Genomic DNA, 15,433 nt, shown 5'->3' on the forward strand with positions numbered 1-15,433 from the left:
GTAGTGGTTTTTGCCATACATTGACATGAATCAGCCATGGATTTACATGTATTCCCCATCCCGATCCCCCCTCCCCTATTTTCTTAATATGATGATTATTTAGCTGGAGGGAAGTTATTCAAAATGTATTGAAAACTACTTTAATCCAAATGTAACTGTAACCATTAAACTTCTTGTTTACCTGCTCAAAAAAGGGCCACATGCATCAAGCGAAGTGAGGGAGACTTGGCTTCAACCCAAATTACCCAGTGATATCCAGGGTTGCTGAGATGTTCTGACTAGCATTGTCCCTCATCATTTCTGTGAGTGCTCCTTTGAGGCTGGGAGTATTACAAAGACCATCTTCCTGGAAAGAGGAAGACTAGTCTTTCAGTTAAGAGGACAGGATCTCCCTCTTCAAGTACTTCTCCAGAGGCTGTGATTAAATTCCACATAATTGCTACTGACTTAATAACCAGGCAATGGGGATTTGGTAATAGAAAAGGCACAGTTCATATTCTGAACACATCTTAAAAGTATCCTGTTAAAAATGAATAGAGCTTACTATACCCTTTGCCATATGTTATTAATACCTTATGTAATTCTCATACTGTGAAGGTAAAGTGGGGATTATTGCCTTCATTTTCAAGATAAAGAAACAGAGAATTCTAAGGTCTTGCTCAGTGTTGCACATTCAGGGCAAGAACTCAAGACCTTTGTCTCTACAATTGCCAGTCTACTTTCCACCCCATTCCAGGAAGTCAGAAACGAGGAGGGCTTTTCTGAGCACCTGCAAGTTTATTGAGCACACCCTGTGGGCATGGCTTCAGATATGCCAGGCATGTACAGAGAAGCTGATGGATGAGAGTTCATCTGTGTTTTCTTACTAAGAATCCCTTGGTGCTGACATAATCCTATTTATCTAATACCTGTAATTGCATGTGGCTTTTGAAAGATGTTACGGTGGCTTGTTTCACCACTTATGCTTCAACTGGTATCCTGGCCACCTCCTCTCAAAGCTGTGAGTACTGGGATCAAAGAGGGAGAGATCATTAGGGACACAAAGTATGGATCATCACTAGGGGTTCCAGACTCAAATGTGAAGGCTGGAGGGTGAAGTCAGAGGGAGAAATACACCCGGTGGAGCAGAGAGTGAGCTGGAGAATGTATTTTCTCCTAAAAGGACTGGTGCTTAGCACCCACTGACAGTCACTTTGCTTCTAAATCAGGCTCAGGTGGCCAGATCTTTAGGTGTTTTTTCAAGATAATCTGGAAATCTAGGATTTTATGTAAATTCTCCTGATTGGATTATTAAATATTAATGATTGGTTGAAATGTTTTAAAATCTCTGTGAGTTAAAAACAAACATGACAATTCTCAAGTCTCTCTTGCAACCTCTTCTTCCTGTGGAAAAAAATAGGATATTTTAGGAGAAATGTGCACAGAGATGCATCCTGTTACCAGAAGCATCTTTATTACTAGCAGGGTCCTGCATCTTTTCCACATTTGTGAGAAGGACAAAAAGGCAGAAAGGATTAACAAACTGATAGAGTCAGAGTGTAAACAAAGCTTCCAAATGATTGCTTTCAGCTAGCATCTCTTTGAATATCCACCCTAATACCTTTGAACGATAGCTTTCCTCTTTCCCCACTTTCCATCATCTAGAGGATGAGGCCCTTGGGCAGAAAGCCTTTCCACCTCATCCGCAGACTGTGGGCTGCCACCAGGGTTATGCATAGACTCCTGCTTACTAGCCAACACCACACCTTCCCCTCTCACCCATGAAAGCTTACTGGGGTCTAAACAAGTGAGACTGCCAGAAGTATAAGAATGGCCTCCCATTGATCTTATTTAAGTTTTTAAAAAGTAAATTCATCGTGAATACTGGTATTCTACTTATCATTAGTAAAGGTTCACTTGTGACACAACACACAAAATTTCAGGTCAACATGATTAAGTTTTTTAAAAATAGGGTATATTGCTAAGCTCTCCAGATAGACAAACACTCCCTATGTGTGGTGTTTGCAGCCAAGGCATGGTTGCCTAGGTTGACTCCCCCAGCTCACATACATCCTAAAGGGTATCAGTTACAAGGCTCTTAGGTATGTTACCAGAGACACTTGGATTCTCGAGAGAGGACAAAAGAGATAAAAGACTGTGTTCTCCAAAGCAATCACTGGGTTAGAACCCACACATTCTCTTCCCAGTTGGCACGAGGGAGCCCCCGCTTGAACTGGTGTTGAATGATGTGAAGCAAGTCCACGTGGCAGCACAAACCAAAAAATATAGAGTTCCCTCCCATGTTATCCATGTTCTTTGCTCCATGAATTGATGCAGAGGCTGAGCACTAAAGCTTTCCCTGTTATTTACCAAGTTTAAAATGGTCTGCTTTCTTTCCACTTTTCATCAGAAAAATGAAAGTTGAAACAGTGGGATTGACACTAGATTTAAGGAAGAAGAGACAGAGAGGTGACTGGCGATCTGGTATAGTGTGCCTTCTGGGGAAAAGGTGCCTGGATGTTAAAGGTGGACTATGACTAAATGAGAGCAGAAACAAGTCTATTTTTTGCTAGGTCGCCATAGGGAACCAATCTAACCTATTTGCAAGTGGTCTCAGGGGAAATGTCTTTAAATAGCTATCTTGTCACCATCTTTTTCATCATCTTCCGTGATCACTTTGGGTCTCTCGTCCGGGAGCAGGGTCACACCTGAAAAACAAAGCACAGATCTGCAATTAAGTGCCTCTAATTAAAATATTAGATGACTTTACAGCATAGACGGTTCACAGGAGCATGGCAACCCAGGAAAGTTTTAGTGGCTGCAAAGCTAACTGCTAAAGATGCTGAGAGAGAGAGAGGGCGCTGAGTGGCCTTATTTGGCTTTCCCAGAGGAGCTGTGGCTCAGTGAGAATACTGCTCTGGTTAGAAGAGATGCTCAGCCTGGGAGCCACAGGCAACCTTCACCCCGTCCTCTACATTCTGCAACTATGCTTGCAGCAATTAGGATGGAAAACGTACAAATTTGGGAGTCTAACCACTTTGGATTTCTCATTCTACCACTCAGCCTGTACTGGGCCAGATTACACTTTCAGACTGAAATTTTCTTGTATGTAAAATGAGGGCATTAATACTTATATTAAGGGTTATGGTGACAATTAAATAAGAAGTATGAAATAATGCTTAGCGCAGTGCTACACCTGTGAGCCACTGGGTGTTTCCTTTGCCTGCACAATTTGCTAGTTTATTTTCCCTTAGAAAAGAACTGGCAAACCTCATGAAGTCAAACTACGCATATTTTACTAACATCTGGGGGAAATACTGAACTGAGACTCTGAACATGCCATTTCTGAATGTCAGTGCTAGTAGATTGATAAAGTTCATGTGGTTTAGAGCAAAATGAGAAAACAAGAAAAATGCAGTGAATTTTTTCATACGGCTCTATGGCTCTAGTTTAAAAATTTGTCCTTATTTTAAAAAAAATTCTTTCTCTTGTTTAAGGGATTAAAATATTCTTTCTTTTATGAAATTTTAGAGATATTTGATGGCTGTTTTGTCAGCATCCTCACTAGGCAAACTCAAAGTTGTGATCCCTCTTTTAAAATCCATAATGTCTTGCTTTAAAAGTTTACTGATCTGTGGAAATCAGAAGCCTGAGCACCATTTTCTGGACTGCTCAACCCAGAAAAGGCCATTCAAGATCTGGGTGGTTCTGCTCATCCTGTGAGTTATGAAATGGGGTCATTTTAATAAGAGGAAAGGGAGCTGTGATCCAAGGCCAGTCTTCCATGCTTTCTATCATCTCACTCCATCTTTCAGCTTTGTTTTCCCACCACTGCCCTGCACAATCCCCCACGCTTTCTGTAACTAGAGACCTTTCTGTTCATGAAGCATTTCATAAACATCTAAACTTGAGGGAGGAAAGCTGTGCACCACAAGAGGCCTTTTTACAACACTGGACTCCATTCAACAGTGGCAAATTAATGAAAACTATGCTTTGATCTTAATGACTATTCATTTGATTCAGTCACTAGTTTGTTCATGTGGGTTCTTTACCAATTAGCTGATATTTATTGGAGGAGAAAAACAATTTTAGGAGTCTGGTTGAAACTAAGGCTTTTGCATAAATCACTTATGAAACACAGTGGGAGATATTTTCTCTTACACCAGCCACACAGAAGTTTGAATTTTTATTTGGAATGTAGGCTTTCTTGGCAGGAGAGCATACTGAGCCATGCTGAGTTCCCAAGTATCGCATCCTTCCTTCCTTGAGATTTCTTCACATTAATCCAATTTTGGGTGGATTCAAAGTGGACAGTCAGTTCAGTCACTCAGTCATGCCGACTCTTTGCAACCTCAGAAACCTCATGAAGCATGCCAGGCTTCCCTGTCCATCACCAACTCCCAGAGTGTGCTCAAACTCATGTCCATTGAGTTCTTCTCATCCTCTGTCATCCCCTTCTCCTCCCGCCTTCAATCTTTCCCAGCATCAGGGTCTTTTCAAATGAGTCAGCTCTTCGCATCAGGTGGCTAAAGTATTGGAGTTTCAGCTTCAGTATTAGTCCTTTCAATGAATATTCAAGATTGATTTCCTTGAGGATGGACAGGTTGGATCTCCTTGTAGTTCAAGGGACTCTCAAGAGTCTTCTCCAACACCACAGTTCAAAAGCATCAATTCTTTGGAGCTCAGCTTTCTTTATGGTCCAACTGTCACATCCACACATCACTACTAGAAAAACCACAGCCTTGACTAGATGGACCTTTGTGGGCAAAGTAATGTCTCTGCTTTTTAGTATGCTGTCTAGGTTGGTCATAGCTTTTCCTCCAAGGAGCAAGCATCTTTTAATTTCATGGCTGCAGTCACCATCTGCAGTGACTTTGGAGCCCCCCAAAATAAAAGTCTCTTACTATTTCCTTTGTTTCCCCATCTTTTTACCATGAGGCGATAGGACCAGATGCCATGAATCTTAGTTTTCTGAATGTTGAGTTTTAAGCCAACTTTTTCATTCTCCTCTTTCATTTTCATCAAGAGGCTCTTTAGACCTTCTTCACTTTCTGCCATAAGGGTGGTGTCATCTGCATAGCTGAGGTTATTGATATTTCTCCCAACAATCTTGATTCCAGCTTGTGCTTCATCCAGCTCAGCATTTCTCATGATGTACTCTGCATATAAGTTAAATAAGCAGGGTGACAATATAAGCCTTGACATATTCCTTTCCCTATTTGGAACCAGTCTGTTGTTTCATGTCCAATTCTAACTGTTGCTTCTTGACCTGCATACAGATTTCTCAGGAGGCAGGTAAGGGGGTCTTATATTCCCATCTCTTTAAGAATTTTCCACAGATTGTTGTGATCCACACAGTCAAAGCATTTGGTGTAGTTAATAAAGCAGAAATATATGTTTTTCTGGAACTCTCTTGCTTTTTTGATGATCCAATGGATGTTGCATTTTGACCTCTGGTTCCTCTACATTTTCTAAATTCAACATTGTGGTTATTTTTAGTATCCTTGACACCAAGTTATACAAGCATCTGGACAGGGAAAAAATTAAGTACTGAGATTTCAGGGAAGGGAAGAGGTCAGCCCTTCCCAAAGTAGGCTAGGCTTTCCACAGGGACACAGAAGATAATTTCAAATGGAAAATGAATTAACATTTATTTTAATGTAGTTAACCATTCACTTTAATGTCTTATAATGAAAAAAATATGGTAACTTGTCACAGTCTTGATTTCATGGATCTCATTGCCTAGGATGAGGCTTAAACCAGTAGCATCTATATGTCATCTCTATGTTCTTACTCTTGATGCTTCATTTCATTGCCTTTGGTCATTTAAAGATGAATTACTTTTGATAGTCTTATTTAACTGGCTTAACTCAATCATGATCCTCACATTTTCCTGTAGAAGCAAAGGTGTGTTATCAAAGCAATGTGCTTCAGAGCTGGAAAACTTTGCTTTCAGTGGCCATTCATTCAGTTTGGAGTAGGTCACTCAACCTGTGTGAATCTCAGTTTATTTATCTGTAAAACTGGAGAAAACATACTTTGTATCTCCCATAGGAGGTAATCCCATCAAGAAAGATCTAGTCCAACATTCTTCTTGGCTTCAACCACACCTTATATGGGGACTTCCTTGGTGGATCAGATGGTAAAGAATCTGCCTGCAGTGCAGGAAACCTGGGCTTGTTTCCTGGGTCAGGAATATCCCCTAGAGTAGGATATGGCAACCCACTCCAGTATCCTTGCCTGGAGAATCCCATGGACAGAGGAGGCTGGTGGGCCACAGTCCATGGGGTCACAAAGAGTCGGACATGACTGAGTGACTAACACTTTCACTTTCACACCTTACATGAACCTCTGCTAAAATGTTTTTCACTTTATAGGAATTGTTGGACAAGACATCTGTCTGGCCTACCAAACTATGTGAGTCTCAGAGGATATTCTGATATCTAGCACAAGACTTGGAATATAGTAGGGATTTAGAAAATGTTGACTCTTTACCTTCCACTCTTTCTGTAGGCAAAGTTAGGGAACTTGGCTACTTCTCAGAACCTGATGTGCTTTTAAGGCTGAAGCTGTCAGTCCAAGACCTCTAAAGTGTCAATTAGCTCTGCAGCAAGCTGTCTTCAGTCATGATCCCAGCCAGAGCACCATCCAAAGGTGGTCACCTGCATCAGAGATGTGTGTGGATCTAAGGTATCAGACCTAAGACATCACCGTTCCTGGTCAACTACACCAGAGAGAGTGCTCTATTCTCGGCAGGACAGAAGAGACATCACTTTCAAAGGACATGTCAGTCTCCTTTCTACAAGTACAATACTGAGCTTTGATCTCCAAGTGTTCACAGTTCATGGGTCAATTACCTAGGAGGCTTCTCTTCAAGACTTTCAGCCAAATCGTTCATTCCTTTCCCCTGTTTCTTTTGCCACAGATCTCAACTAAAGATTTTTAAGCGGATCTTGGCTACTCAGATCTGACCAATCCCAACCCAGTGCTCCCTGCCCCACAGCTCTTTGGCCCTGGCAACCTCGGGTCACACCGAGAGCAAAGCTTGGGCTGGAGAGGAAGCCCATGATGACTGCTTACTGCTCAGAGGAGTTGTCTGGCAGTTGGAACCTGTCACAAAAGCTCATTAAACTCTGGGAAAGAAGGTAGTTAGCTGGAAATTTAAAGGAGAGAGTGAATCCTTGTCCAGCCTCCCTTTGCCAAGGGCTAATGAGAGGAGAAGTCTCTGGAGAGCATTTTTTGCGAATTCCTCTCATCATCCTTATTAAAACCAATGTGAGTCTCTCTAAACATCTGCTGAAGGCTCTATCCTTATCAGCTTAACTAACATTTCGATTACTGCCAAATCTTTAGATACTAAAAGGCTCTTCAAAAATAAAGTACTTCAGCTAATATGCTAATAAAAGCTGGAATCATAGAACATGATAATTGCAAATACTTGCAAGACAGAGATTTGCTGATTCAAGGAATTCGATAATGTGTGTAGTCTATGAATACACAGCAACCCCTCCTCCAACACTCCTGTGTACTCTGCACAGTTTGATAAACATTTTTTATTTGTCCAGGAAGCTTGTTCTCTTAGAATATCGATTTTGGGATGCAGGGAGCCTCCACTGCCAGAGAAAGAGAGCTCAACATTTTAGGAAGTTCCTTGAATCAGCAGCTTTCCATGGAGAGGTAAAACACTGTGACTAGAAAAATTCTCACCTTTAGAAATGGTTTAGCATCTCAAAGAATATAATGTTGAAAACAGGATGGAGGCGAACTAACGTTTACTGAAGACTTTCAATAAGCCAGGAAGTGTGCTAGGTGCTTTATAAACTTTATTTAAGTTTGTTAACAATGTTGGGAGATGGGTTTTATGGTTCTTCTTTAAGAAATGGATAAAATAAAGGAAGTTCTTCTAGTTTATGTTAGTTGCCCAAAGTCATTAACCTAGAATGAAGCAGCACCAGAGATCAAACCTACACCTTTCTGACTCCAAAGTCCATATTCAATGCTGTGTACTAAAGTAACTCTTGGCCCATAATCAGTTTTGCTCCTCTTCCAAGTCTTCCCTTAGAAGGGCTTCAATAAAAGTAAATACAAGAATGAGCAGAAAATAATCAGTATCCTAATGGAGAAATGATGAAAAACGCTTGAAATGCTGAATCATGACTGCCGAATATAATACCAAATCAACAGACACTTAAGGAGTGGGGGCTACATAGGAGGGACTGGACCAGTTATCAAGGTCAATACCAGCAACATAACACAATCCCAGGCCATTTTTAATGACTTCATCAAAAAAGTCTTCGATGTAAGTCAATTAAATAACAGCTACAGTAACAGCAACAAGAAAGATAAGGACAATACTAAAAGGGAGGGCAAAGTCTTGGTATTTGCACATCCAGCTCTAATTTAAAAAGAAAAAAAAGGTTTAGAATTAAAAAGATTCATTCTGGACTTGGAGGTGTCTGTTGGTAGAGACTTAAAGCTGGCTGTTGTACAAGGTGACTAGACGTGGACAAAGGCAGAGCTTGGAGGAAACATGTGAAGGATTTGAGCATCAAGGGGGCATGTAGGGATGCATGGAACCTATAAGAAGCATGGCTAAGGTAGATTCACAGCCTACGGATGGGTCCTCAGTCCATTTCTCCAGACAAGTGCTTCCTCATGCTTAATGCCTCTTTGCCTGGCTCTTCTCAGAAATCAGTGACCCTGTCTGCTTCCCTGCTTGCCTTTTCTTGATGTCTTCTGAGCCATCTTTCAATTTTGTTATTAGATGAAATCATGGGAAAATACAGTCTTATAATAATGACTAAATCTCATCGTCTCCCAAAAGTGTCTCTTCTGGATTGCTATAATGCTATAGGTCCAAACCATAGCATGATAAAATGAAAAACTGCTCACAGATGAGACAAACCTGGATTGGAGCTCCAGTTCTGTCACATAACAGTGTGTGATCATGAGCATGATTTGATCCATTCATCAGTCCTTCTAATCATCGCATCATCAATTAGCTAATCAGCTATCCATCCATCAATTTCATCAACAAAAGATTTTAGAGTAGCTATGTTACTTAAATCCTCTCTCAATTTCCATATCTGTAAAGTGAGATGATATCTACTTTACTGTGTTATTCAGTTGATTTTTTGAAAATCCATGAGACATGCCAAATCCAGTACCTAACATTTAGTAGGCTTTCAATAAACATTAATGCATTTTCTCCTCTGCCATTCTCCCACCCCAGACTATCTATATAAAACAAACACACACACTCCCATCTTATACTCTGACCCTGACTGTACTCGTCTCATTCCCCAATTTCCCAACTTGTACCTAAAATTCTCAGGAACAAGACTACCTCATACACTGGCTGCCCTGTAGTGTGGGATTGTGCCCATAGTTCAGCAAGATTTTTTGGTTTGATTTGACTCAGAGAGAGCTATCACTATTTTTGCAGCTTGCTCTCTCTCTCTCCCTCCCTCTCCCCCTCTCTCCCTCCCTCTCCCCCTCTCTCTCTTCTGTTGAGGGTTTGGTCAATATATACAGGTGTTTTGGGAGAATCAACGATCAGTCATAGGATGTAAGATCCCTGGGTGACTGGGGAGGAGGGTATTTACATTCTTTTCAAGGACTCACTGACATTTCTATTTTATTGACTCAGTGGTTCTGACCAGTTCTGCTGAAGCATGAGTTGTGCTCTGATCCTCACCCAGCTCCAAGTCAGCCCCGGGGAAACTGCCAAGGAAGGCAAACCTGAGAGGCAGCAGTAAGTACTCCTCCCGTGAGCATTCCTGCGAGACACAGACTGCTGGGCCAGGGCAAAGGCTGTGCCTGTGTCACTCCCGATGGTAAGCCTCTTGACCCGTTCCCAGCACCCCTCGCAAACGCCCTGCACCAGCTCTTTTACCTGCTGCAAAGGGGGACACGTGCAGGGCAGGCGTGTCTTTTCTCTTTGGCTTTTTCTGTTCCAGGTCAGTGTTATGAAGAACTGGACTCTTTTTGCCCTTTGGATGGATGTCCTGGACATCATATCTTGTAATTAAGTGTTCTGAAAGGACGTCTGCATAGTTAGGAGAACAGAGGGAGAAATAGGGTCAAACACATATGTCTTGGAACACAAGGATAGTCTGTCCGTATTTACACATGCACCTGGTGATGTGCAAGCATCATCTTAATAATCAACTTTTCAAATATCTTAATAAAAGCCATTTCTTTATCACAAGAATTCATATCCATGGAGGCTATACCAGATAACATGCTTTATACAAAGGGTTTTACATGACTGATTTCATTTTAGCCTCACAAAACCATGAGATTTTTTAATACTACCACTGTTACTTTGCTGAGGAAAGTGAGGCAAAGATGTGTTGGAGGAATTGAGCCAAGTTTTGTCTGCTGCCGAAGCCTACCCTTGTTAGAACTATGGGGCATTTGCTGTTCCATAAGCTATGTGCTACTATGTTCTTCACTGGCTTCACTAGTTCTCCTCTCCTCTCCCCTCTTCTACACATGAACATTTTCTCCATTATGCACAAACTCTCTAAAAACAGCCTCCTCTAGAAAACAGTCTACAGTTCATAGTACCAACTGAGCTCCCAGGGTCCTTATCTGAGGCCCTCCTTTATGATGTTATCTCTTACTGCATATTTCAGCAGGTTATGTGTTTCTCTTATCTCTGTTTTATAAAACAGAAAGTTTCTTTCCAGAAAGGAAAAGTTCGATTTCTTTTGTCTCCCCAAGAGTAGGTTGTGAATAGAGAGGACATTAAATAAATGGCCTGCAAAGAAGGGGTAAGGGAAATAAGACAAAACTTTTGGAAACAAGAGAGCGTCACAAGTCACATGCACGGTTTTCACAGAGACTCGTTAGCTGTTCCCAAGACTGTTTTGTTCTTCTCCTGGCTCGACCTGGGCTGCGTTTCTCAGCCCCCCTTGCAGTCGGATGAGGAAGTGACTGAAGGAAGTGTGAGTGCCTGCCAACCCCCACCTCTGTCTGCCCTGGGTCTGCCGGATGCCCGTGCCTCGGTGACTTTAGAAGCCAGGTGCTGATGGTGCCATTGTCCCGAGTCCCTGAATGACTGGAGCAAAGCCTGCCTCTCCATTCCCCCAACTTCCACTGATGAGAGAGAAGTAAACTTGTTTGGTGTTATCCACTCATATTTTAGAATGTATATGTTATAGTGACCCTCCTTAGAGTAACTAAGGCAAATGCAGAGACTGTACCCATGATTGAGAAATATCGAACTATTTAAGGGAAAAAAAGTAAGATCCATGCGGTCTAGAAGGCAGGGGCTCCCTTTCACAGACGTGCACACCCACCTCACTGTCCATTACCTGGTATGAAAGGCGGGACGTGCAGGGCCGGTGTGTCTTTTCTCCTTGGTTTTTTCTGGTCTGACTCAACATTCAGGGTGACTTGTACATTTTTCCCCTTTATAGTCTTCTTTTTGAGATCACAATCCTTAATAAACTGGTCTGAAAGATCATCTGATTTTGACAAGATACAAAGAAAAAAAAAGGATATGACATGAGCAAGGGTTCAGTCACAGATTGGTTGGTTTATAGTTAAATCTGATGGGAGGGAGGAATCTTTTGGTCTGAGAAAGAAAAGCATTTATTGATTGTGGCCTCTTCTATGAGAGGACTTTTCATGCGTGGATGTATGCAATAAAAGGAAAACTAGAATTTTGTAAAACTCCAAATGAAGGGAACTCAAATGGGATGGATAATCAAGGCAAAGAGGAACTTTAAAATACACTTAAGCAAGCCACAGAGTGGGTTTAAGTTACATTTCAGACTGGGGAACAGGTTCTCTGTGTCAGAACGCTCCTCCTGGATTTTCTTTACTCAAGCCTTGCTCTCTTCGGAGAGCCCAAGGGCCGGTAGGGAGCCTTATCTCTCTTTGGTCTTGCAGCAAGGTTCTGTCTATTCCTCACAGCTTTCATTTCTATGGCTGATCAAGTCACACCAATGATGAACGCTTACACTTCAGCACTGGTCTTTACACTGCCCCCTGGCTTTACAATTCTCCTATTTACTTATCCCAACCCAGGTTCTCTTATCTTCTTATTCATCTCCTTACACTCCCCACTCCCCTGCATTACCTCACCAGAGTCTTTGAAGTCTGGATTCTGCATCAGGTCCATCAGATGTCATTGTACACAATTATTTGCATCTGATGCCCTCCCTTGCCCAGTAAGATGTTTTCTCTGCTTTGTCTTACTCCTCTGTGCTTTGGTTTCTGTGGCTACGCTTTAAGCTCCTCTGTCGTTGTTTTAGCACTTCATTCCCTAGTGAGCTATCTCCCGAGCTGGATGGAGACTTCTTGGAGATTAAAGGTTATATATCCTTTTGATACTTTTATTCTTAATTGTTTTTCCCACCAATAAATGCATGTTGAAACAATGATTAGGTGAGTTAGACAGATCTGAGTTAAAATTTTGACTCTGTTTCTTGTTAGTTCTGAGAACTTGGCCAGAATTTCTTTTTTTTGTGGGGGGGGAGTCTTAATACTTAGGAACTTTAATATTCTCTCAACTTATAAGATGGGGATAATATTAAATCAATGCATGTGTGTGTGTGTGAGAGAGAGAGAGAGAGACAAAGAGAGAATTAAATTTGTTGATGATGGTAAATTGTTTGATACATTTGATATATTTCAGATACTTAAAAAATGTTCACTCTGGCCATTGCTAACCCCCAATACTTTCCCAAAGGCTCAGAGGAAAGCCCAACCCTCTCACTCCACCCCATCTTTATCTTACCTCACTAATTCTAGGCCTGCGTGTCCTTTCTCATTTTATAAATATCCATAGCCTTTTTACTCATGTAACGCCTTTAAAGGATAATCTAGTTATTATTTATGCATGTTTTCCCTGCCCTCTTTGATGACAGGTGTCTTGTGTTTTATCTCCTTTGTAACAATGAGTAGATATTTGTTGAATGTATGCTTGAATGAATGAACTCAAATATATTTTGTATAAAGACCTCTTTTGTTAGGATTCTAAGAAACTGCAAAGCAATGAAACTATCTGTTTTCTCCGGAAGCTATCACCTGGATATTGCCTGGCTAGATCTATAATTAGGAATGAAGTTGGGGAAATTTAGGAAGTAACTGGATCTTTTCAATCCTTCTCTCCTCTCTCCCTTCCTCTCATCTGTCCTTTCTTGCTTTCTCTTTCTTTTTTTAGTGAAAACATTCAGGTGAGCTTCTTTAAAACATGGAGGATTAAATGTGCCAAACATTTTCACTTTAGTTTTATGGGTCTACACATAGCCTGTGACATTCATTCACTTATTTATTCAACAAATGTTGATTAAACTCCTACTACATATGCCAGACATTGAGCTAGGACTAAAACTAGAAGTAATACATATACTTTGTTTCCAAGTTGCTTATGGTCTATTGGACATTATATCTGGATGATCCTTTGTTTTAGAAGACCCAAGGTGGCTCCGTGGTAAAGAATCTATATGCAATGCAGACACCACAGGCAATGCGGGTTTGATCCCTGGGTTGGGAAGATCCCCTGGAGGAGGAAATGGCAACCCACTCCATTATTCTTGCCTGGGAAATCCTGTGGACAGAGGAGCCTGGCAGGCTGCAGTCCATCCATAGGGTCGCAAAGAGTCGGACAGGACAGAGTGACTGATCACACACAAATATGTGTGAGGAACGTATAACCAGACATATTTAGTAACCATACATCATTATGCCTGCATCATCAAAAGATCATAATACATAACCAAAAATCAAATAGTTTCATTCTCCAGTCAATAGTAATAAATATTTCCTTCTATCTAGGAGATTTTAATAATTTCATCCAATCATTTCAATTTAATAAACACTTATTTAAATTGTACTATGTGTAAGGCATTGGCCTATATGATTTTAAGTTTCTATGCACACAAGAAAGGAGATGAAAGGGGGACTTTACTGAGTGTTACTTATCAACCTGGTGATTTCACCTCATTTTCATGTGTGGGATAGACCAATACCTTCTCCTATTCGTCAATGCCTGTGTTTTACTAGCTGTTAAATACTCTCACCATTCTGAATACGTTATCTCATTTAGTTCTCGTATCATGCCTACAAGGAAAGGTATTTTTAGCCATAATTTGTAATGAGGAAACAGGTTTAGAAGGCCAGCTAACAGGCTAAAGATTCCACTGTTGGGAGGTAATGGCAACAGGGTTAAAACCAGGCTCCAGGGACTACGTATTTCAATGCCTGGCTGAAAATGTAATTTCAAAACTTTATCACCACACAGCACAGTTAATCACCCCCCACATTATACATACTGTAGACCTTTGCTAAATGAATGAAAGTGGCTCAGAATGGGTACTGCCCAGCTGTGGAGTCTCTGGAGGTACAGGCTGGCAATGGACCAGTCACAGGTCACCACTCAACCCCAAGGTGCCACTCAGCGCTCGTACAGAGAGCAAGACATTTCCTTCAGTTTTAACTTTTACTTCAAATGCATTTCCCCGATTTCTGGAGAAATCCTGAGTACAACATATCTTGATAGTAAATGGGGAGAAGGGAGAGGTGGTGGGGGGTGCGGAGTCATAACCAGGCGAGGCATAAACAAAGGCTATGAATATGCAAAAGACCCATCCATCAAAAGTCTGAGTGTCTCATTTTTAGAAATGGGTAGAGGCAGAAATGTTTCTGGTATTTTCATTACAAAGGTTATGCAGAAAGTCAGTTCTGGAAGGGAAACAGATTGACAATAAAGCAGAAAAAGGCTATTTAAAATTCTGTCTTGATAGGCAAAGAGAGATATTTGAAATATTTTATTGGCACTGCACATGGGGTGTATGTGTGTCGGGAAATACTGGAAACAAGCTAGACTGCCACTCTCCATTTATGGCCTCAAAAATGCTCTTCCTGGGACACTGTCAGACCCAAAAAAGAGGACAATGTCTCTTCTCTCTTTTTTAAATTCTAATGAACTTCTCTCCAGTGCTTCAGCTAATATTTACATGACAGACCCCACAGACCCATGGGCTATTTGCTTGTCCATCTGGTGTTGGCTGTCACCAGAAATCTCAAACTATCAGGTTTCAGGGAACCTCCCTCTGACTTGCTTGCAAACTGAATGGCAGAGACGCCCCCTTTCCGACTTTCACCACTGACATTCACACTGTAGCATTTACCTAAGTGGCCACAGCGAGGGTCTAGCTTGTCCAGTCTGTCTTCTGAGAGCTCCAGAGGCTGCATTTGCTCAGTAGACATCATCAAAGGAGAGCAAGCGTGTGGATTTCTTCTCCAGCGCCACGAAGTATAGAAACAAGACCATTAGTATGTCTTCTGCTTATTCTCTCACTTATTAAATAAGTATATGTAGTGAACATTTACTGCTGTGCTCTCAACTCAATCCTATTTTTAAGTCTGCTTTTTCTACTTAGCTACTGGAAGTTCTAAACTTAATATTTAAGCCAAAATAAATGAATCTCACACACAC

General features: G+C 41.3%; 1 protein-coding gene across 2 annotated transcripts; it reads right to left on the minus strand.

Moving 5' to 3' along the window:
- Window positions 1–2,607: 2,607 nt before the first annotated feature.
- PPP1R17 (protein phosphatase 1 regulatory subunit 17) lies at window positions 2,608–15,207 on the minus strand. 2 transcript variants are annotated; one of them, XM_065938613.1, is made up of 4 exons: window positions 15,126–15,207; window positions 11,301–11,453; window positions 9,875–10,027; window positions 2,608–2,687 (listed from the first exon to the last, which is right to left on the minus strand). In XM_065938613.1, the coding sequence occupies exons 1-4, from the start codon at window positions 15,205–15,207 to the stop codon at window positions 2,608–2,610; spliced, it is 468 nt and encodes a 155-aa protein (XP_065794685.1). The 2 variants fall into 2 exon arrangements, with proteins under 2 accessions (XP_065794685.1, XP_065794686.1); XM_065938614.1 differs by lacking the exon at window positions 11,301–11,453.
- Window positions 15,208–15,433: the final 226 nt, after the last annotated feature.

This window comes from Muntiacus reevesi, chromosome 6, assembly GCF_963930625.1.
Source record: "Muntiacus reevesi chromosome 6, mMunRee1.1, whole genome shotgun sequence".
Classification (NCBI taxonomy): Eukaryota; Metazoa; Chordata; class Mammalia; order Artiodactyla; family Cervidae; genus Muntiacus; species Muntiacus reevesi.